General features: G+C 35.8%; 1 protein-coding gene across 1 annotated transcript in view; it reads right to left on the bottom strand.

Moving 5' to 3' along the window:
- The window catches only part of LOC150086833 (polynucleotide 5'-hydroxyl-kinase NOL9), a 176,081-nt gene that overhangs the window by 15,396 nt on the left and 136,705 nt on the right, over positions 1 to 23,980 (bottom strand). The window contains exons 11-12 of the mRNA XM_090371608.1: positions 5,184 to 5,256; positions 191 to 324 (exon numbers count right to left, since the gene is read on the bottom strand). Coding sequence (XP_090227734.1) covers positions 191 to 324; positions 5,184 to 5,256 — 207 coding nt within the window. The remainder of the gene's footprint in view (positions 1 to 190; positions 325 to 5,183; positions 5,257 to 23,980) is intronic.

Below are 23,980 nucleotides of genomic sequence, written 5' to 3'. Positions count from 1 at the left end.
ATTAAATTAAATGTTCAAACTTTTTGTTCTTTTTCAGATTTTATGAACTATCAATAGAATGACTTCTCTGTATAATGACCATTTTTGTCATGCCCTTGGGGGGTTGCTATAAAGAATTTTGATTGTATTATTAAAATTTCATATAAAACCAATATGGAAACAAATTAAAATCCAGGATTTAGTCCATTACCTGCTGCTTTAATATTTCACCAGGTAGATGTAGCTTTCCATGTAAAAGTGCATTTACATGCTGAAGTCTAGAAGGTGGCTCTGGCGTGGTTATATAAAAAACTTTTTTGGTTGAATCAATGCTCCTAACAATACCTACAGTGAAAGAAATGAAAGTTACCTGAACTGAATTTTTGTAGCAATATTTTCTTATTTAAATATAACTGATATGTTTTTTCTTAAAATATATGTAAAATATATGTTTATATTAAATTATCAGGCAGGTGATGGTAACTAAGGACCAAAAATTCAAATTTGCACTGTATGAGTAATTTTACAAAACATGACATTAAATTATTTTGACTCTCTCTCTCTCTCTCTCTCTCTCTCTCTCTCTCTCTCTTTCTTTCTTTCTTTCTTCTGTTTCTCTCTTTGTTTCTGCGAAGAGGTTTAAACTAGATTGTAGAAATTTTCTTTTAGCCAGTGAGTTGTTGATTATTGGAATTAGTTGCCTTTGGATAGTTGAGGTTGACAACTGAAGAAATTCAAAGGTCAACTGGATAGTTGCTTACATGATGAAAGAAGTACATATTTTGTTATTTTCTTATTTACTTTATATATATATTATTTATAAGATTTTCTGTATATGCAACTTTTTTTTTTTTTGTTATTGAGTATATCTTCAAAAAAAAAATAATAAATAAAAAAAATAAAAAATAAAAAAAAAATATATATATATATAGCATGAATATTGTTTTTTTTCCTGCCAGTACAGCAACAGCCAGTGAGCTCCTTATGTTATATGGCTAATACTAATTTATCCCAGAGCACAATAATCTCAGCAATACCTCAAATAAAGGCTAAGATTTCTTTTGTATATGGTTTCTGTTGCTTAACTAAATAAAGCAATTTATTATTAAAGAGCCAATATTAGTACAGTCAGTCCTCGTATAACATTTGTGTTCCTAGAAATCCTCATGCAATGCAAAATTGTGCAATATAAATAACAGGCCTTATGGAAAAAATAGGGTTAGGTGCTGACCACCCAAGATTGAACACACACACATCTGTAACCAAAACATTACCAAACACAATAAATAATCGTAATAAAATACGTATTTGTGTAATAATAAAATACATAAGTATTTTATTATGATTATTAGGTAATAAAATATTGCTAATGCTTTTGTTTCTATTGTAAGCAACCTTGGTCTTTGTTTGATCTTCTATCCAAACAGATAACAGATGTTCCATCTCTTCCAATTCTTTGTGTAATGATCTAATGGATTTTGTTACACTTTTGAGTTGTTCCTGCTATGGAAGTTGCTTTTATTTTCTCTGCATTCTTTCTAATTGTTCTCAGTGTCGCCTCATTTAGGCCTGTAGCACGCACAATATCACGTTCTTTCGTTTCGCTCAAAGCGTTTCACAACTTCGTATTTTGCCTCTATCGATATTGCTTTTCTTTTTGTCTCTAAATCTGTAGTATCTTTACCAGAACACTTCCTTTTCACACTTTTTTCAAATATTTTACTCAGTTTTAGGGAATAAGGCACAATTACAATATAAAAAGAACAAAAAAAATTGAGCAGGTACACCTGATACACAAAGCAGCGAGTGTGTAGAAGCTGAATAAACAATGCAGAAAACACACTATTATCGCCTCATGCTAGCTCACATTTTACTAAAACACATTTCTGGAGGTCACTACCATAATACAATTTGCAGTTTCCAGTTTACTGAGTGTTCCTGCTAGTGGAATCTGTTATAAACAGGAAGTAAACTTGATCTAATTGCATTTTCGATAATACCGATAGCTGGAATTCCATGGGTTTTTAAGTTATTATGGTGAAATGTGTTTCCCCTTCACTGAAATCTTCAATCATATACGAAACATAAATAAATTTTCAGAATCTTCTTTTCATTCCTATTGTGTTGCATTCAGTTGGGGTGATTCCCACGTTAGACTGCCATTTCTTGTAAACCCAAAAGGAAATCGTGCATAAGCGAATTCAGTTCATGTTATATATGATCGCTCCCCTATTTATAAATCATGTATGATCGAATTCATGTAGTGTAAACACATGTTATACAAGGACTGACTATATTAGCCATATAGTCAGTCCTTGGCTCTTTAATAATATTGGCTCTTTAATTACTAATATTGGTTCTTTAATAATAAATTGCAAGCCAAAAAATAAAAACAAAAAAATAAAATAAAATACTTATATAAAGAATAAAATAAAATAAATAAAACAAACCACCTATTTGACTCCTTCCCCACATAGATACCTATCCAATTGGCTTTTGAATTTTCCCAAGTTGTCAGCCTCAACCAACTTATTCCAGTAATCAACTGTAAGCAACTTATTCCACCAATCAACAACTCACTGGCTAAAGGAGACTTCCTACAATCCAAAACCTCTTCCCTCATAATGTGAATTTATGGCCCCTAGTTCTGGAATCATTTATACCAGTGAAAATTTCACCCTCATTCATTTTATTTTCTGCCCTCAGAGCCTTGTACACCTTAACCAGGTCTCCTCTTAGGTGCCTAGTTACTAAACTCTGCAGCCCACATATTTGAAGTCTTTCCACATAATTGACATTACCTTTTGCCAATCTCACTGGGCATGTTGCCCATCTTTGAATTCTTTCAAGAAGCTTGATGTCTTTCTACAGGTATAGCCTCCATACTTGAACATAATATTCTAACTGCCTTATACAGTGGGATTATAACATCCCTATCTCTACAAGCAAATGTACAATAAATCATCAATAGGACACCATGAGCCTTCCTTGCCACCTGTCTACACTACTCAGAGAACTTCATGCGCATAAGTTATTTTGGGGTTGCTATTCCCCAAGTGTAATACCTTCAGTGTGATGCATTAAAATTTAGTTTCCACTTTTCTGATCATCCCTGAAGTCTAAGTTGTCCTCAAAAAGTGCTGATTATTAATTACTCTAACAATCTTGACACCATGCCTTGTATCCTTTCATCAATGGCATTTAAGAAAATAAAAAACAAAAATGTTCCAGTACTGATCCTTGGGGAGCAAATTGGAGCAGAATGGTATTAAGGGTAAGTTGCTACAATGGATAAAAGGATGGTTAAGTGCGAGAAGACAGAGGGTGGTAATCTATGGGTGCTGCTCTTCGTGGACTAATGTTATTAGTGGAGTCCCACAGGGTTCGGTGTTGGGTCCACTGTTGTTTTGTGTATTTATCAATGATATTGATGAAGGTATATCAGGCTTAATGTCGAAGTTTGCAGATGACACAAAGGTTAGCAGGGTTGTTAATGACAGTAATGGCAGTGTGCTACTGCAACAGGATCTAGATAATTTGGGCAGATGGGCTAAGAAGTGGCAACTGAAGTTCAACCTTGACAAATGCAAAGTACTGCATATGGGTAGAAGTAACCCCAGAGAAACGTACCAACTGTGTGGTACTACACTTAAGGTGGTAGAAAATGAAAAAGACCTGGGAGTAATTGTGCAGTCAGATATGAAGTTTTCTGAGCAGTGCAGACAGGTTGCTAGGGCGGGTCATGGGGTTTTGTCAATGATATATAGGAATTTTGCTAGCAGGGAAAAGGAGGTGATTGTCCCTCTGTATAAGGCAATAGTCAGGCCACGCCTTGAGTACTGCGTACAGGTCTGGAGGCCTCATTTTAGGAAGGATGTAGATTTGCTTGAGCGTGTACAGAAAAGGGCAACAAGATTGGTGAGGAGAATGAAGGGATCCTCTTACCAAGAGAGGCTTAAGTTCTGCAAATTGCAGTGGCTGGAGACTAGGCACCTGCGCGGTGATCTGATTGAGGTCTATAAGGCCTTGAATGGGTTGAGCACGCTGAATTATGATGGGATCCTTCCACTTGTTCAGATTACCAACCTACGGGGACATAAGTTCAAATTAAGAAAGGACAGATGTAGAATAGATGTGCAGAAATTTGCCTTTAGCCAGCGGGTGGTTAATTGCTGGAACAAACTTCCATCTGTCGTTGTGGAAGTTGATAGGTTAAATAAATTTAAGGAGGAACTGGACAGGCATTTGGAGGGAATGGTGTGATTTTTTTCTTTTTTTTTTTTTGGCTGATGCTGCATAAGCTTCTACACTTGCTTTCTTGCATCATGTGCCACTACTACTACTAGCTCCACATTTTACATTGGCCCAATCTGAAGAGTAATCATTAATCACAACCCTCTGCATCCTAACTTGCAGATATCCTGAAATCCATTCAAGGATTTTTCTTGTGATTCCAACATGTTCCAGCTTATATAGTGAGCTTTCATGTAGTACTAAATCAAATGCTTTGCTGAAATCCAAATAAACAATGTTGAAATTATTTCCTACATCCAGGTCATGAGTGACTATCAAAATAGCCTACCAAGTTAGTTAAATATGATTTTCCCTTCACAAAAAAATTCTGTGTTTCCTTCAGAATTCTATTTTTATCAAAATAATCCTGTATTGCACTCTTGATTGTTGATTCCACAATTTTCCCTATCACTGAAATCAGACTGACTGCTCTATAGTTACTCACTTCACTCTTAGAACTGCTTTTATGCATTGGAGATACACTGGCACTTTTCCAATCCAAGGAAATTTCTCCTGAGTCCAGAATTGTTCCCATAATTAACCTTAATGGTGCAATGCACTCTCCTGCCGTCTTCTTCAAAATAACTGGGTATGTACTATCAACTATAAGTGTCTTATTTGCTTTTAGATTTGAAACTTTCCTAACAAATTATGTGATATTTCATATTGCTAATTTTATGCTTCCCAGCTTCACTCTCAAAGTTTCCCTCACTATACAGGATCATTCTTCTGCAAATATTGATGCAAGGTATCCGTTCAATTCATCTATATTATCAACTGTGTTAGTTAAGACTTCCCCTAAATATAGCAAATACATTGCTATATTTTTTATAAGTGTAGTAATATTTAATAACTTAAAGCTTAAAATGTGCAGAATCTTATTCAGTGTAATCCTAAGAAATAGAACTCACCAAATCCAAAGCAAATATTACACGGGCTACCTAGGACAAGCTTCGGCAATGTAGGATCATCACTTTCTACAATCTGTACAGAAAAAATTTAATCAGAGTTAAATTGTTTTAAATAAATACTATTATACTTAATTTGTTAATATATTCTAATAAAAGGATAGCAACTTGTAAATTTTGGTACAAGCATAAATAATTCAGTAAAAAATATAAATACTAATATATAAATATTATATAAATAAATATAAATAATATAAATATGTGTTTACACATATTTCATCTATAAATAAGTGCTATGTTGCTCAGTATGTTCTATGTTGATATCAATATTTGTAGAAGAATAAGAGAAATTTATCTCAATATGATATGTAGAACACTTCCATATGGTACTCTCCAGAAATTAAAATGAATATAACATTAACACAAAATGATTACAGTAAAAATAAATTGGAAACAATTAAAAAATCAATTGAACACAATTAAAAAAATAAATATTTTTTAAAAATTCAATGTAAATTTTGAAAAATTATTTTCATTCCTGAAGCTGACAGAGCTTCTACCGTATGCCGTGATCACAGGAATGAAAATTATGGAGTATGTGTGAGCATGAATCTTGCGCGTAAAAGGCCGCGAATTGGAGATTAGATATGGATGCAAACGTTAATAGAATTCTCATGTAATTTAATTTCAATGGTTTCTGCAATTAATAATCTCGTATAATTATGTTGGACACTAAGTATTTTGGCCTCCTTGAATTAAAAAAAAAAAAAAAAAAAGTATGTTTTTCGTTAACAGCATGAAAGGCTAATTCTGACACTGTTGAATGAGAAGCACAAACTGAGGACACATGCTGTTTAACCCTAAAATTCAGCAGAAACTGCATCGATCCTTGGTAAAATATGTCGCAATCACTGCAAAAAATGGTGTATACCAGGTCATTTATTTGTGTTGCGAAAGAGGAAAGGACTGAACGATTGTTCAGTATAGTGCGTAATTTCCGTATTGGTCTGGCCACAATCTTAAATTCGTTATCTTTAAAGAATATGTTAAGCTGTTTATGCCACTGTTCAATATATGGACAGAAATAAAGTATTTTTTGATGTTACTATTGTTGGTTGTAGTTTTTTATACCCTATCCTTAGCTTGTACCCTAATTCGGTTTATTGTAGCAAGAGGGTAATCCCTGTTTAAGAATCTGCTGGTTAATATCTATATTTCTGAGTCTAAAGCAGATTCTGTCATTGAATATTTATAGACATTGATAAATTGATTAAAGATAACAGACCTTTTGTAAGTGAACAGGTGAGAGCTGTTATAATGCAGAAGCATATCGGTGTTTGTTGGTTTACGATAAACGTTAAATTAGATTTTATTTGAGTCCCGAGTAAGTGTGAAATATAGAAAATTTCATGATTTAATATCTGTATTTTCCCTTTTCCAATGTAAAATTGAGTCTAGGATGAATATTATTAAACTTTTTCAATCCAAGACATTCGCTTGGATAGTGCTACTATCCAAGCGAATGTCTTGGATAGTGTTACTATCAGTAATAACAAGAATATTGTCTAAATACCTCCTGCAGTATGTGATACGAGGAAGAAAAGGCGTTAAATGTATATGCTCAATTGTCGAGAGATAGACCTCCAAAATTAAGCCTCTTAGACTCAAACTCGTTGGCAAACCAAAAATTTGTTTGTATACTTTGTCTCGAAAGGTGATATAGTTGACTTCAACTAAGAGTTTAATTAAGTGAAAAATTTTTTTAATAGGAAGCTTCGTATAATTAATTGGTATAGAGTTATTATTTAACATACCCCAAAGAATATCTAATGTGTATTCAATGTTTACATTCATATACAACTTTTAGTTAAGAAAAGGAGGAATTACCTCTATGATGTCTTGTAGAACACTTCTGTGCTGATACTCTCCATTGTTGAATCAACTATACAAATAGTTTACATGTATTCCACACCCTCATAGACAAAATTAATGATGCAATGCACCACGGACCCCAAGTCCGACCCCAAAATACATCGAATTGAAGGGTTGGTGATTCAACGTATTTTGGGGCTGGGCTTGGGATCTGCAGGCCTCTGATTCTGTGGTGCACTGGATCATTGATTTTGTCTACGAGGGTGTGGAGAACAGGAATAGCTTGCATAGCGCGGTTTCGAACAGCATGGGTTTCGTTATAGCGCAGTTTACAAATTGAAAAAAAAAAAATTAACTGCGTTACGCATCATTACATTTGATATGTATGTATGTATGTATTATAATGCCAGCACGTAGGCCAATGCATTATGGATTCAAGGCCACGCTGACTGTTTTCATAACTCCCATTATATACAGACTCTGCTAGCTTTGACAAATTAGTAAACACTCTAGATTCCGAGCGGTGAGGTCGTTCACTGTGCGTAAGCTGTACAAATATTTTTCGCTGTGTATTTTTATTAAAGAGTATTTTTTAAAAATGTTACACCTTTATACGCAAATATGAGTGGAAAGAAGAAATGTACTGGCGCCGAGTATTCTTCTAGATCCAAACATCAAACGAGGTATGAAAGTAAGGCAGGCATTGCAAAATGACATTCGATGTTATAAAGAGATGTAGGAAGATAAAAAGAAGAAAAAAAAACTGTGCAAACTAAGCTGATCGGTTATTTTTCAAAAATAAAAATACAGTACATACTTCACTTATATTCTTTTGGTATGTACATACTGCGATAAAAATGATTTGTACTGTATTTACTAGTATTTTTCATTTTTATCATTTGTTTCTTTTTTTGCAAGAATTTCGTGTGCATCAATTTATAGTAAACAAACACCTATATATCTTTGTAACTCGACCCATATAATCAAATTGTCAGAACGCATTACATTAAAATACATACTAATAATACCTCAACCAGTGGTTTCGCATAGCACGGTATTTTTTTTGGCACAAATTAACGGCGCTATGCAAGGTATTCCTGTACATGTAAACTATTTGTATAGTTGATTCAACAATGGAGAGTATCAGCACAGAAGTGTTCTACAAGACATCATAGAGGTAATTCCTCCTTTTCTTAACTAAGTGATATATAGCATAGACCGTAACAAGCCATTGCAACTGTGATATCTATTAATTAAATAAATTCATATATAATGAAGTAATATCCAGTGAGAATACATTATCATTATTGTCGCGTCTACAGTCCTTAAGGTTATTAAATAATGTATTGTAGTTTTTTATTCCAAATTGTATCGCCTGTCTAAAGGGTTTTATAATACTATATACATGTGTGGCTAAGGATGAAAATGCCGAGTTTCTATAAGAAACGACGGGCCAGATAGGAAATTCTGTCTTGTGCAATTTTACCTGACTGAAAAGTGTAGGAATGTTGTATGTTCTGGCTTTCAATTCCTTTAACTGAGACATAGTAATGTAGTCATTTTTCGATATGCGGTTAACATTTTATTGTACTGATTGAACAAATTGGTAAATAGTATCAGGTCTCCCTCAAGATAACTGGTTATATAAATAATCTAACTTATTTATATAACCAGTTTTATTGAGTATTACAACTGTATCTCCTTTGTCTGCCCTCTGCATAATAATGTCTTTATTTTCCCGAAGTTCATGTAAAGCTGAACTTTCATGTCTATTCAATTTAGAAAGTCGCGTTTCTTTTATGTTAAACTTTATTTAATTTTTAATTGATTTTTTAATTGTTTTCAATTTATTGTTTACTATAATCATTTTGTGTTAATGTTATATTTGTTTTAATTTCCTGAGAGTATCATACAGAAGTGGTAAATTTCTCTTATTCTTCTACAAATTACATATATTTCATAATTTGTCAGCTATTACATTACCTTGCCAAAAGTATCTGGACAATCTCAGATACTTTTGTCAAGGAGTGTCCAATTTAGATAGAGAGAGAGAGAGAGAGAGAGAGAGAGAGAGAGAGAGAGAGAGAGAGAGAGAGAGAGAGAGAGAGAGAGAGAGAGAGAGAGAGAGAAAAGATCAAAATAATTTAATGTCATGTTCTAAAAAACTACTTACACAGAAAAAAAAAATTTTTTTCCACAGTTTATTAGTGCTGGGAAAGCAAACAATAATTGTTTGCTATGTGAACATTCAAAATAACTAGATAAAAAAAATAATTTTAACATTATATACTTATATTTCAATAAGGCTCTTTGATACTGTTCTACATGAAAGATTGCAGTACAAAAAGTAGTAGTGTGACATTAAGGGCAACTTACTGTTATGGGATCATTGAGTGGCAGAAGACAGAATTGTTATTAACACATTCTACTCTTCTTGAATTTACATTGAATTGAGTGATGAGGATTCAGTGTTTTTTTATTTTTTTTTCATTTTTGGTAGTTGTTGGCGCATCGGCTTCTGTGGCAACAATGCACCTCCCAAGGCCCTCCCTCCCATAATGCACCTCCCTCTTTGATCCAAGCCCGAGGCGGGATTCGAACCCACAACCTTTGGGTTGCCAGGCAGGCACTTTACCCACCCGGCTAGCCCGGTCGGTGATTCAGTGTTGGGACTCTTATTGCTTTTAATGTTTATTAGAAATACTGATGAAGGCATATTTTTTAATTTCTAAGTTTTCTGATGATAAAAAGGTTGATAGGGTGGGTAATAACAGGAATCAGGGTGCTACTGTAATAAGACCTATAGAAAGTAGGCAGATAGGCTGAGAAGTGGGAATTAATGTTTAACATTAACAAATGCAAGGTACTACCATATGGGTAGTAGTAATCCCAGAATAACATACCAATTGAGTAGTGCCACACTAAAGTTAGTGTGGGAAAAAAAAAAAAAAAAAAAAACCACGGGGTAATTTTTAAGGGATTACTCTTAAGAATAATCCCTTACAAATTACAGTCGAACTTGGTTATAATGAGCATCAGGGGACCGACAAAATTTCCTTGTTATGACCATTACACACTATATCAGTGATAGCGGAGATGGGGAACTGGGCCATTAAACAATGAACACTTTATATTAGTGATGAGTTAAATCTACCTCCTTTTTTTTAAATTCTTAATAACTTGATAAAAAGATAGATTCAAAAAACAAAAGAAATATTAGAGAAAGTATATACCTACATATTATTTGTATTAATATGCTTGTATAAACTACAATACACTTAATATTAAACACAATTTATTTGTCTGAATTTTAAAACCATACACTTAGTATTAAACACAATTCATTTCTCTGTAATAAAAACAATACTATTTAATAATAAACACTTTCAATTAGTTTTTATTTATGAATCTTAAAATTGATGTTTGTTTTAAAGTTTTTGATATTTCTTAAGTTTCCCCTTAAAACACTCAACACATTAAAAGTCTCATTATTTGCCTCAGTTCCTTCAAAAAAATTGACTGTGTCCATTGCACCCTGAGCTATCACAATCATTGTCTTTACCATTGTCGTTATCATCTTCGTTGAGCACAGCATCTATAATGTCATTCTCTGTAGGAAGACCACTAGTTAATAAGTTGTCATTGACTCATACAAATTCATCGATGTTATCTGTATTAAAACCCACAACGTTGTTATATAGCAACCATTCGGATAATGGTAAGCTGTTTTCTTCATTTCCATCTTCTTCATCTACAATTGAAATCTCATTTGAATTTAATTTTGATTTCTTGAAGTAATTCGATATGGTTGTCGAAGTAACGTCATTCCACGCATCATTCAATAAATTTATAGCATCCAATATCGATATAGATTTGGTAAATTCCTGTTCTCTTTGACTGATCAGATGTAGAACTAGAAATCTTTTATAAAATCCTTTCGAATTCTTGATTACATTATGTCCATTGGTTGTAAAAATGTTGTACTGGGAGGCAGAAACACTAGCTTACTGTTGGACAAATTTTGAATCTGGGAATGTGCAGGACAGTTATCAACTAACAATAAAATATTTTTCTTCTTTTTGAAAAGCTCCTTATTCCAATCATTTACGTATTGCCGAAAAACATCCAAAGTCATCCAAGCTTTCTTGTTTGCAGTGTAACCCACAGGAAGTTTCCTTATGTTTTTGAAACACCGATAACAAACAGTTTTTTTATCAGTTCCTGTCATATTTGCGCATACGGGCACCATCAAGCAAGCATTTGATTTTTTTCCAACGCATTTTTCCCCTTTGAATTTAAATGTATTGTCAGGTGTCAAATTATAAAAAGTCCTGTTTCGTCGGTGTTGTAGATGTCTTCGTCACTGAAATCTTCCCTGATTTCTGCCCAAACACAGTCAATCCATTCATTTGCCATTATTGGATCTGCAGATCGAGATTCTCCGCTAATTTTTGCATAAACAATGTTATGTTGGGTTTTAAATTGATCCAGCCAACCGTTGTTACACACAAAATCATCATTACATCCAAATTGTTTAGCAAATTTTTCCACTTGAGCCTTCAAGATAAGACTGTCTATTGAAAATCCAGCACTTCTTTGTGTGATCAACCATTGAAGCAATGCTTCATCAACATTTGTAACCTTGTACTTTCTAAATTTTTTTTATTTTTTTTCGATTATTTTCTTTTCCAGTGCCAATATGTAAACATCTTTATTCTTCCACAATGTTGATACACTTGAAGAGGACAAAGAAAACTTTTACACACTTCAACATTTTTTGCACCACCCACGTTCTAACTCTTGAATAATTTTGACTTTTTTGTGAATTGAGACACTTGCTTTTGTTAGTAGATGTTTCCGAAGGAAGGGTTTGTTTCTAACTAATTTTACTTTAAAATGATAAAGCGATCTGCATACAAAGTCCTGTTTCCAGAATTCTTAGAAGTCCCGAAATAAATTTATAGTTCAAAAGAATCTGTGAATAGGGTAATGCGACAAGCAGAATGCCAATGCACTATTGTATAGCCCCGTCCCCGGAAGGACAAGGTCATAAACCAGCCAGCTGCTAATCCCCATGCAGGTGGTCATAAAGCTAAGTCACCTTTTTCATTTTCATCTATTCCAAGGATTGGATTTTTTCGACTACCCGAGAAGCTAAGAATGCTTGCATAGTTACCAAAATTTGTTCGGTATATCCATGCAGTATGCTCGTTATAACAGTGAACGATTATATGGGAATACACGTAAATTAAAATCATTATGGCTTTTTACTCATTACAGCCGTGATCTCATTATTTCTGTGCTTGTTATAACCAAATTCGATTGCATTCCTTGTATAAGAATAAGTCTTACTGTTTTAAATTATTGACAGTGTCAGTCAATTATGTTCTCAGTACCCGAGTTCTAAACCCTTATTATGGGTTAAATTGGTGACTGGACTGAGAAAGATTAAAAATATAGGGTGTTGGTTGGTTTTCTGTAAATTTAAAAGAGCCTCTCTAAATAAGTGAAAAGTAGGGAATCTGCTAAACTCTCATAGAGAACTTCTATTACAAGAGTATTGATTGCAATTTTGCCTGGCAAAATTTATAAAAGCTGAATTATTATTTTTTCCATTTTGTAGATTATAATGGTATTAGCATGCAGATTATAATGTTACTGGACATATATAATGATATAATGGTTGGCAGTAATAAATGATACTATGATTTACTACTCTTAGTTTTTATTTAGTTTTACACTAACCACTTATTTTTTTGACCAATTTTATTTTTAGTCAGAAGTCTTTTCAGAAATATTTTAACTTGATTTTTTAATATCATTTAATAGGTCTGCAATTTTATTATTATAGGTATCGTAGCCACTCATGACTCTGTTGCCCCTCCTACCCCTAAATAAGAGAGCACATCAAGTACGGGAGGTTTTTTTGTGAGAAATGGCATAAATTGTATCCCTCTGCACTCAGATTATGCTTCCATGACTAATCACACACTGTTCCTTTGTACTGTATCCACTCTCTGTTTACCATGAATAGGTTAGAGAATTTAGTTTGCAGATTAATTGTTTAGTTCACAATTGATGTCTATTAAAAACTGAACCCACATTTTTCTCAAACAAATCTTGCAGAAATACATATTTAAATGTGAGTGAAAAGAAAAAAAATTCTAAGTGTCTATGCTGCCTTACCAAAGCATAATCTAGGGTGCTCCAACTGGGCAACTGATTGAGAAATATCCCAGACATGAGTGAGGATTGCAGTGCTGTGGTTCCTGATCAGTTGTCAGCAGCCCTAAGTTAACATTAGCTCATGTCAATGAAACCATGCCCAAGCTTCAAGATTAAATAGTTACTAATGTACCAAGAAAATTATAATACACAGAGAAAGTCAGAAGTCAGTTGGAAGTCAGAAGCAGAATGGAATGAGATGTTCTACAGTCCTTCCAAAGAGTGGATAAGGTATTCCAAATGCCACTGCAAGTTAGTCCCTTTGTAATATAGCCAAATAAGTTGAGACAGAGGACAATATTACCATTCACCTAGAGCCAGATAGGTGATCATTATTTATTCCCAGAGCCTGTTGGCATGTGTTTCATGTGTCTAATGTGGTTGCAGTTCCCAGAATTTCCACCATAACTGCTGTTATCCTGTGATGCAGCCAAGAGCCAAGTCATGTGAGGAGTGTTAGTTTAATTATGTGTAGTGTTGTTTTGTTTGGAGTATTGTTGAGACCAGCCACTCTGTTACCAGGAAGTAGCAATCACCTGGAGAGCTGCTTTCTGGTACCTGTCCCCACCAATAGGAGGCAGGCCATCTTTTTAAAGCTTGTTAGACTGCACTTATGTTCCAAAGTGCAGGCAGCTAGCCCTTGTTAAACATCAAGAAACTGAACTGGGGTTGGTAAGAGTAGTGAGAGTATAGGGTGAATAAATGTAGAAGGGATAGGGGACATCCTACTGAGTTGGAGAAAAAGAAGATTGTGAGGACAGTCAGTATTAGTAGAGGGTGGCTGTATCCCATTTATACCATTGACTCACCACAGAACATCTAGTTTAGTCATTCTGGTCCCCAGGGCTTGCTACATGTCAAAGAGCCAGTATATTCTTGTTGAGCGCACACCCATTTCCAAAAATTTCGTTAATTCATATATGTTCCATGCTTCCACTTTTACTTTATCACCTGAATGCACAATGAATAGTCAAACTAATACAGCAAACTTATCTGTGAAAAGATCTAAACTTCCAAAAACTTCATTCATTTCACAAATATGATGTGGTCTTAGTTCCGAACTTTATCATGTCTATTTCCACCCCACAATGTACCAAGCCCCACTTGACAGATTGGTACTTGTGCATATGTCCATTCTTATTATCCCTTGCCAAAGACTTCCTAATTTGGAAACTCCTCTGGCTTAAAATCTATCTGCTCCATTCTGTCCAATTCATCTGTTGCCTTTTATCATTCTCCAACTCCACTAATTGCCTGAAACTGTTTGACTTACTTTTTTTGAAACTTTTCTCCAATTTAACTATCCTAACAGTGAGGTAACTTTCCTTGATGATTATTTAATTTCTTTTCATTTGCCTAATTACACTGACCCAGCTAGTCAAGATACCGAGGCTTCTTTGCAGTTACTAATGCCCTCACATTGCTTGTTCATTTACCTACCAGAATACCAGACAATCGTAACCACATGCCCAGTAACCTTGATCTTTTTCTCACCAACAACTCTTCCAAATACACAGTCAATGTTAGTAGTCCTCTAGGAATTTCAGATCACAATTTGGAGATGGTCTCTTCTTTAATCAAGCTTCTCTCTCTCTCTCTCTCTCTCTCTCTCTCTCTCTCTCTCTCTCGGCCATTCTCAGTCAGCCTTGTGTTGCCTGAGAATGGCCGTTTAAGACGCCATTTAAGGAATGTGAAATGGGATGATTTATATTATTTCTATTCTTCTTTTCTTTGGTTGGATTAATGTTTTAAATTTTCTGATCCTAATATCTGCTGAAATTGTGTCAGTGAAATTATTCTTGTAGGGATGAAATCCTTTATTCTGCATTTCACCCTAAAATCTCATCCCTTACTTAAATCTTGTTTTCTTAATAAATGTGCTACAACTGTTTAAGATAAGAATATAGCACATCACAACTGGCTTGTATCCAAATCTCCAGCTTCATTTTCTGCCTATACTAAAGCTCGTAACAATTGTAAAACAGTTAATAATCAGCCTAACATGATTTTGAACAGACTGAATAGAAAACTTGCTTCTTGTCAAACATTGTGGTCTCTTGCTAAAACTATTGATCGCAACTGGTCCTTCTATACTCTCCCCTGTGTATTAAAACCTGATGGTTCTGTTGAATCCTTAGCTAAAGATAAAGCCAACTTATTTTTCTTCTAATGCCTATATTGACAATTTCTAAAAACCACTTTCACACCTAATACAGTTCATTCATCATCTCCCATCATCTTTTGACAGATGGATGCTACAAAAATTCTGATTGATCCAGATTTCAAGAAAACACTGGTGATATGCTGGCTTGTGTTACTTATCTCTGGAAAAATTCAATGGAAAACTTTGGAGACACTCAAGTGATTTCTCTTGTTATTTCTAAGGCTTTTGATCATGTTTGGCAAAAAGTCTTCTAAATGAGCTTTGATCTTATGGGTGCTAATTGTTTTCTGCAATTGGGTATCCAGTCCATCTTCTATATTCTCCATTAATGCTGGTGTTTTTCAAGGTTCAATTCTTTTTTCCACACTTTTTCTCTTTATATTAATGACATTCTTCCACTGACTATAACTCCTATCCACAATTTTACCAATGGTATCACACTACATTACACCCTGCAATTTGAGAAACCTTATTCTGCATGAACAGCCTCAAATTCTTGAATATCCACCAATTCCTCATATGCTGATCTCTGGATAATTCTCCAATGGGGCAAAAGAAAAAGTAGCAAATTTCAATCCTTCTTCAGTCCCATCTTATTTCTCACATAAAAGAGTCTGCTGCTCCTATGCTCATCTTTGAAGACATTCAGATTTCTAAAAAAAAATTCATCAGAAAATGGGTTTTCTTTTTTGCTCTCAGCATTACTTGTCTTGGTGTTGCTACTTACTATGTACAAATCTCAAATCCATCCTAATGTGGAATATTGACCCCAAAACCTCTCCCAAGCTTCCTGACTCCATTCAAAAGGGGACAGTCAGGTGAATTAATGACTCATCTCCTCAAAGTCTCTTCACTCTGTCTTACAGATGTTCAGTTTCTGCTGCATGCCTTTGTACTGATAATTACAGACACTGTAATTCTCTCACTCTCTTCCAAACTTGCCTGAACCCATGTCACAACCAGTAAGCATCCCAGCACTGTCCAACTAAAGTAACAGTTTACAGAACAACTTTTTCTCTTCCTCATTTATCCTTTCAATTTCTATTTTCTGGAACAACCTTCTGCCACATGTATTTCCCAAAAACCCCCGCATATACAGTAAACCCCCGCTATTCGCGGTATCTGTATTCATGGTTTCGCGTATTCGCGGTCGCTGATTTAACATAAAATGAAACCTAAAAAAATGTGAATTTTAAAGCGCCGTGAACATTTTCTGCTATAAAAAAACATGGGCGTGGCTAAAATTATCTTTCCCGGTAAAAACAGCGCTCAGTGGGTGGGGTGAGAGGGGGGGTGACAAAATCGCGAGCGTGGATGTTTCTCGCCTTGTTCGGTATGTGTTATGCGCTTGCCATGGGAGGTTTCATCGTTTGTTTTTAATTTATATGCTTTTAAAATTGAATAAATTTATCAATTTATAAATTGATATGCTTACAAAATTGATAAATCTACCATTTTGCAGTGTAAAACAGACTTTTTCGAGTGTTAACAGAAGAAAGTGACTTTATTTGGACAAGTTCTTTCTAACCCATACAAAAATATGGCTACGAATAACAAGGGAAATGTTAATGTGAAATTATCAAAGAAGGTGATGACATTGGCGAATAAAATTGAGTTATTACACAATTTCTAATGGTGAAAGTGTCTTCTCGGTGGCAAAACATTATAAAATCAATGATTCAACGGTACGATCAAGAAATCGGAAGAAAAAATCTGCCATAGTGTCTGTGAAAACGCGCTAATTGCTTCAAAAATTTCCCCTGTAACTCGTGATGTTAAATGAGAAAAAAATGGAAAAGCTTTAAATCTGTGGATAGAAGACCGAACTCAAAATAAAATTCCGTTAAGTTCACTCATTATTCGCGAAAAGGCAAAACTCCTTTATCAACACTTAAGCGAAACTAGTAATAGCACTGGCGGATAAGTTATTTTAGTTAGCAAAGGCGCTGGTTTGAAAGATTTGTTTGAAATTTCTAATAAATATTACATTTAATATTAAAGTGTTTCTTATTTTCATTTCGATGCCATATGCTTGCATTTCACTATGTACTGTCTATGTACATAGTCATATTATGAAGGTACATATAATACATACATAGACAAAATTTTAAGACTAGTTTTTCTTATATATTTCATACTTTGGAACGGAACCCCTTTATTACTAAGGGAGCCATAACTCAGTATTCGCAGCATTTCTCAGGAACGTAACCCCCGCGAATGGCGGGGGTTTACTGTATTTCCTAAGTGTCCTCTTAGCTTTCACAACCAACACACCATACTAAGTATTACAAGTTCTAATACCCTTTGTGTTTGGCGTTTTCATAAAGTACAGTGCACTGTAACTATCCTATGACTTTTTTCACTTTAGTTGGTCTTTGCTATCTGTGCCATCTGAATCGTAGTCACTCCGTGTGTACATATTTTCGTCATTAATTTTTGTTTTTTAAATTACATTAACTTGAAATGATAGGCTCAAACAAACGTAAACGGAATGTGTTAACTATTGAAACAAAACTAAAAACGCTGGAATGTACTGATAATGGAGAACCTGTAAAACAGATATGTAATGAACTGGGTGTCAAAAAAAGTATGGCGAATGATTGGCAGAGAAACCAGAAATCTCTTCAAGACTTCAGTATGCAAACAGAATCAGAAAAAAGTGCTCTCAGACAGGTGCACTATGAAGAGGCCAAAAAATGAAGTTGTTGACAATGCATTATGGATATGGTTCATGTGAGAACAACAATTAGGAACGCCTCTTAGCAGGCCGGTTCTGAAGGAAAAGGCAGTACACTTGCACAAGAAAGTCAACAGCAGAGAATTCGTAGCCTCGATCATCGAGTGATGGCTTTCACGATAGAAAAAACGCCACGGAATTCATTATCTAAGTGTTTGCAGTGATAAACTGTCAGCAGATCAAAATGCTGCAAGTGAATTTTCCTAAAATTTTTTAGATGCTATATAGAAGGAAAATCTTACTCCTGAACAAGTCTACAATTTGGATGAAACAGGCATAAATTTTAAGCTTCTGATGAAAACACTAACAGCACCACAAAAAACATTCACTACTGGTTTCAAAATGAATAAACAGAGAATCACTGTAGCTCTTTGTACAAATGCTGCAGGGAGTCACAAACTGCTCTTTTTCATTGTAGGAAAGTCAGCCAAATCAAAAGCATTTAAAAATGTAAATTTCAATGCTCTACCAGTTTACTCCAAAGCCCAGATGTCAGCTTGGATTCTTCTCTATTTGAAGAATGGTTTTCAACTGAATTCGTTCTAAACGTTAAGGCACATTTCATGCATTTGAAATTACCGCTCAAGGCTGTTCTTGTCCTTGACAATGCTCCAACGCATCCCATTGACCTACCTTCTGATGACATCAAGATGGTGTTTTTACCACCTTGGTTGCACCAAAGATACGTTATATCTTTGAAGCAACCTATGGATCAAGGTGTGATAGTTAGTCTGAGAAGGCATTAAAGAAGACTTTCAGAAATTCTTGAGAAGACCATCAATGAAAAAATGGAACTCACAGAGGCCATCAAGGATCTGATTTTCATGTTGGCATCTGCCTTTGAGGAAATGCCATCAACATTTGTGAGGTGGTGGAGAAAACTATGGCTTGATGTCAAAAAATCAACTGCAAACTGCAATCTGGACAAAGAGCCGTGCACTGAGGATTTAACAGACCACAACAACGTTGCTCTGCTTAACGATTTTAAACAATTATCAGAGTTCAAAGATCTGGAAGAAAGAGACATCGATAAATGGCTTGCAGGCGATAACATTCTAGAGAATGAAATGTTAACAGCTGATGAAATTATTGAAGCAGTTAGTCAAGGAGAAATAGCGGAAGATGAAGAACCAGAGAACCCAGAAGCTATGAGCGGAGATAAAAATGACAAAAGAATAAGTCATTCGGAAGGAAAGAAAGCGATTGAAACTGCGATAAGATATATCGAACAGCAAGATAATTCATCTGCCATTGATATTAGCATATGATGCAAGAAAGGAAGCTTATGCAGCATCAGCCAAAAAAAAAAAAAAAAAAAACCCATTTCCACTTCACCCCTCTGTTTGTTCGAAATACCTGTCCAGCTGAGCCTTAAATTTATTTAGGCTATCAACTTCCACAACAAGGGATGGAAGTCTGTTCCACCAACCAACTACCCGCTGGCTAAAGGCAAATTTATTTCTGCACATCTATCCTACATCTGTCTTTCCTCAATCTGAATTTATGCCCTCTCAGGTGATTATTCTGAGCAAGAGGAAGAATCCCATCAGCATTGAGCATGATCAAAACATTCAAGGCTTTGTACACCTCTATCAGATCACCTTGCCGGTGCCTAGTCTCCAGACACTGTAATTTGCAAAACTTAAGCCTTTCTTCGTAAGAGCAACCCTTCGTTCCATTCACTAATCTTGTTGCCCTTCTCTGTACTCAATCCAGCAGTTCTACATCCTTCTTGAAATGAGGCCTCCAGACCGGTATACAGTACTCAAGGTGTGGCCCGAGAAAAATTCCTGTATATCATTGACAAGACACCATGAGCTACTCTTGCAGCCTGTCTGCACTGCTCAGAGAACTTCATATCTGCCTGCACAATTACCCCCACGTCCTTTTCATTCTCTACCACTGTCAGGGTAGTACCACAGGGTTGATACGTTGCTCTGGGGTTGCTGTTTCCCATATATAGTACTTTACATTTGTCAATGTTAAACTTCATTTGCCACCTTTCAGCCCATCTGCTCAACCTTTCCAGATCCTGCTGCAGCAGCATAGCGTCTATATATCTATCTATCATAGGCTGCCAACCTTTGTATCGTCTGCAAATGTGGACATTAAGCTTGATATACTATCATCAATATCATTTATAAATACAGAAAACAATAATGGACCCGATACTGAACCCTGAGGGACTCCACTAATAACATTAGTCCATGATGAGCAGTGTCCATTGATTACCACTCTCTGTCTCTTCCCCCCCCCCCCGAACCATTCCTTTATCCATAGCAGCAATTTGCCTCCAATGCCACAGTGCTCCAATTTGTGCAGCAGTCTTCCATGTGCAGCAGTATCAAAAGCCTTTCTAAGATCCAAATATATAATATCAAAGTTATTCCCTGCATCCAGTTCTTTTGTGACTGCATCATAGTATCCAGTCAAATTGGTCAGGCAAGGCTTTCCCTTAACAAAATCATGCTGTGTCCGAGCTATAACTGAAGTCTTGTCTAGATGATCTTGCAGTGATTCTTTAACCAGTGCCTCCATTAATTTTCCTGGAACAGAAGTTAAACTCACATGTCTATAATTATTTGTGTCAGTCTTTGATCCTCCTTTGTGAATTGGGGTCACATTTGCACATCTCCAGTCTATGGGTACCACCCCTGAGTCCAAAGAAGCTCTCATAATTATGGCTAAAGGTTTGCTTACTTCCTTTGCTGCCTCCTTTAATGTAACTGGATAGATCCCATTCACCCCAGGTGCATTTTTTATGTTTATCCTCAACAATTTCTCCTCCACTTTCCTCTCAGTTATTACAAAATCATCTAGCTCACTGCCAGAGTTTACTTCACTTCTGGCATTCCCCTTCCTGAATAACTCCATGTGTGAATGTAGATGCAAAATACTCGTTTGGTTTGTTAGCCACCTGAGCAGGATCCTCAACTGTTAAAACCATCAATATCCAGTGGACCAATCTGATTCATCCCTTTCCTTCTAGAGTTTAAAATAAATTTTTTTCTGTTTATACACCAGGACGACCAAATGGTCAGAGCAGTTTACAAAATACACAGAATACAACAAACAGCACCGTATTTAGCAGCCACAGGCTTGAACCCCGGTCATCTCAAGGAACGCGTGCTATGCACTCTCGCTCCTGACCACTCGGCTACGTAACTGTTTTCTGTTTTTCTTTGCCAAGGATTTCTCATAATCTGCCTTTGCCTGCCTAATCTCCTTTGTGACTTTGTTACAGACCAGCTTATATCTATCATAGGCTTCCATGTCACCCATATATTTATATGTATCCCATGCATTTTTCTTCTCTGCCATATGTCTTATTAGTTCACCTGACATCCATTTAGGCCTAGTAGCTTCCAAGATAAGTTCTCTGAATGCTTCCCATTTTGAATTTGCTGTTGGTAACATTATCAGTTGGTCCCACTGTATAGAATTTAAATACTGTCTCAGTCCATCGTAGTTGCCTTTATGAAAGCAAAAACCATTCCCTTTACCCCTGATGGTAGTTACCTCTTTGAGTAAATCCGACTTCAGCATACTGTGATCACTGCCACCTAGTGGTTCCTTTATCTGCAGATTCTTAATGCATGAAGGATCACTACTGATAATCAGATCAAGAGTATTGCTCCCTCTAGTTGCCTCCCGAACATGCTGATGTAGAAAACAATCATCCAATAAATCCACAAAAGCCTTGCTAGTGTGTGAGTGACCAACCCACAAATTCCAGTCAATATCTGGGAAATTAAAATCCCCCATTAAAAGACTCTCTGATTTACTGGCCCACTCTATTTCCCTGTACAGTTCCTTATTATACTCATCAGAGTCATTAGGCCTATAGCACACTCCTACTCTCAATTTTGATCTCCCAATACTTATGTCACACCAAACTGACTTGACACTGCACTATCCAGCGATGTCGACTGGCTTCACTTCCTTGGATTTTATGTGTTTCTTAACTAATAGCATAACCCCTCCTCCCTTCCTATCCTGTCTATCCTTTCTGGACACATTGTATCCCCCCCCCAAATTCTAGTTCTTCATTCCTTGTCTGTGTGACGCTACGTCTCTGATATCCCAACAATATCTGCCTTTAATTTTTTGAGCAATACCTCAAATTCATCAAATTTATTTACCAAACTCCTAGCATTGGTGTACATGCAAGTATACCTACACCTGTTCCTATTCTTAGCTACCCTAACACAACCCATGTGTTTACTTGTACTGCAATGACTCCCAGTAGTCTCCGAAATATTCTGCATCTTGTTTTCCAGGCTGCTGCTCATTCCAATAGAAGCAGTGCAAGAATCACTTTCACCTCTGCCTGTGGCTACTGTTAATCTATTAGTCCTTGTATCCCCCCAAGCTAGCAGTTTTCCGACCCACCGAACACTGCCTCGATAGCATCAGCAAATATTCTTGCACCCTTTCTATTTAAGTGTATTCCATCCCTGTAGAAGCAGTCTCTCCTGTTAACAAGCACAGACCAGGCTGAGAAAAATTCTATCCCTTGAGCCTTGCTCAATCTCTCCAGGGCAGAATTGATCGACAAGACTCTCATCATTTGCTCCCTCCTATTGTGTCTGGGCAGAATTGCAGACGCTTTCAAATTCAACCCTAATTCACGGCTTTTATTCAACAGTGACCTGTACTTGTTAAGTAATTCTGCTGGTCTCCTACTCTAATATCATTAGTGCCAATATGTACAACTATATCACCTTTTGTGCGCCTAAAAGATGATATCTGTTCTACAACATCATCAACCTTTGCCCCTGACAGACATACCCTGGTCCTGTTCCACCTATCCTTTTTACACAATATGTTCCCCATTTTCCTGACAATAGAGTCACCAACAATTACTAGTTCTTGTGGGACCAGCGCATTTTGCCTTGGGGGGTTGCCACTGTGTTGCGTGATGACCAAGTGCAAGCTCTGGCATTGATGTGGGCAGCTGAGAGCTTGATGGGCCCCTCAATTTAGAGATCCTTCGAGGGCATCCACCCTGTCCTTTAAACTCTCATATAGGCCCATAACAATGTTGAGTTGTTGCCTGATTTCCTTACACTCCTTACATCGCGTGCGCACACTAAGACACCCCCCATATAATTCTTATGAAAAAGTGTGACTTTTTCTTCAAAAAAACGAATTTAAATCAAAAAGACAAATGAAGATTAATGATTTTTTACCTAAATAAATGTTTAATAAAAATTTATATACGACATACTGTATATATTTTTTAAATTTAATTTACAACCTATAAATGGTATTTTTCATGTGTTTTGAGATTAACCAGCCATTCGTTTATCCGGCCTGAGATCCAGTTCCAAAGGGGCCGGTTAATCAGGAGTCTACTGTGTGTGTGTGTGTGTGTGTGTGTGTATATAATATAGTCACCAAGAAAGCTTTGCTTTCTTGGTGACTATTCAAGTAAGTCACCATAAGTCACCAAGAAAGCAAAGCTTTCTTGGTGACTTACGGCTTAGAAAACTTGTATCCACCGGTATGCAAACTATAATGTATCATTTATTTTAATTTAACACTAAGGTGATATAACGTTAAATTAAAGTTAATGAATAAGTTAACACTAAGGTGACATGCAAATTCAGCTCAGGGTGCCTACTATAGGAACTGGTTTGCGATCCCGGGCTTACCCGAGCTACAACTTATATCTTGCATCGTCTTTAAGCTGTCCTACACTCTTTGTTTTTATTTCTCCGAAATTTTTAGGGTAATCTGAGGATGTAGGAGAAACTACTTCTTAATATGTACTACTATATTTTCGCCTTCACAGTGTTC

The sequence above is a fragment of the Mastigoproctus giganteus genome, chromosome 4 (assembly GCF_048544385.1).
Source record: "Mastigoproctus giganteus isolate SK-2022 chromosome 4, ASM4854438v1, whole genome shotgun sequence".
NCBI lineage: Eukaryota > Metazoa > Arthropoda > Arachnida > Uropygi > Thelyphonidae > Mastigoproctus > Mastigoproctus giganteus.
Note: the sequence above shows the minus strand (reverse complement) of the source record. Positions and strands in the feature narration are given on the sequence as shown.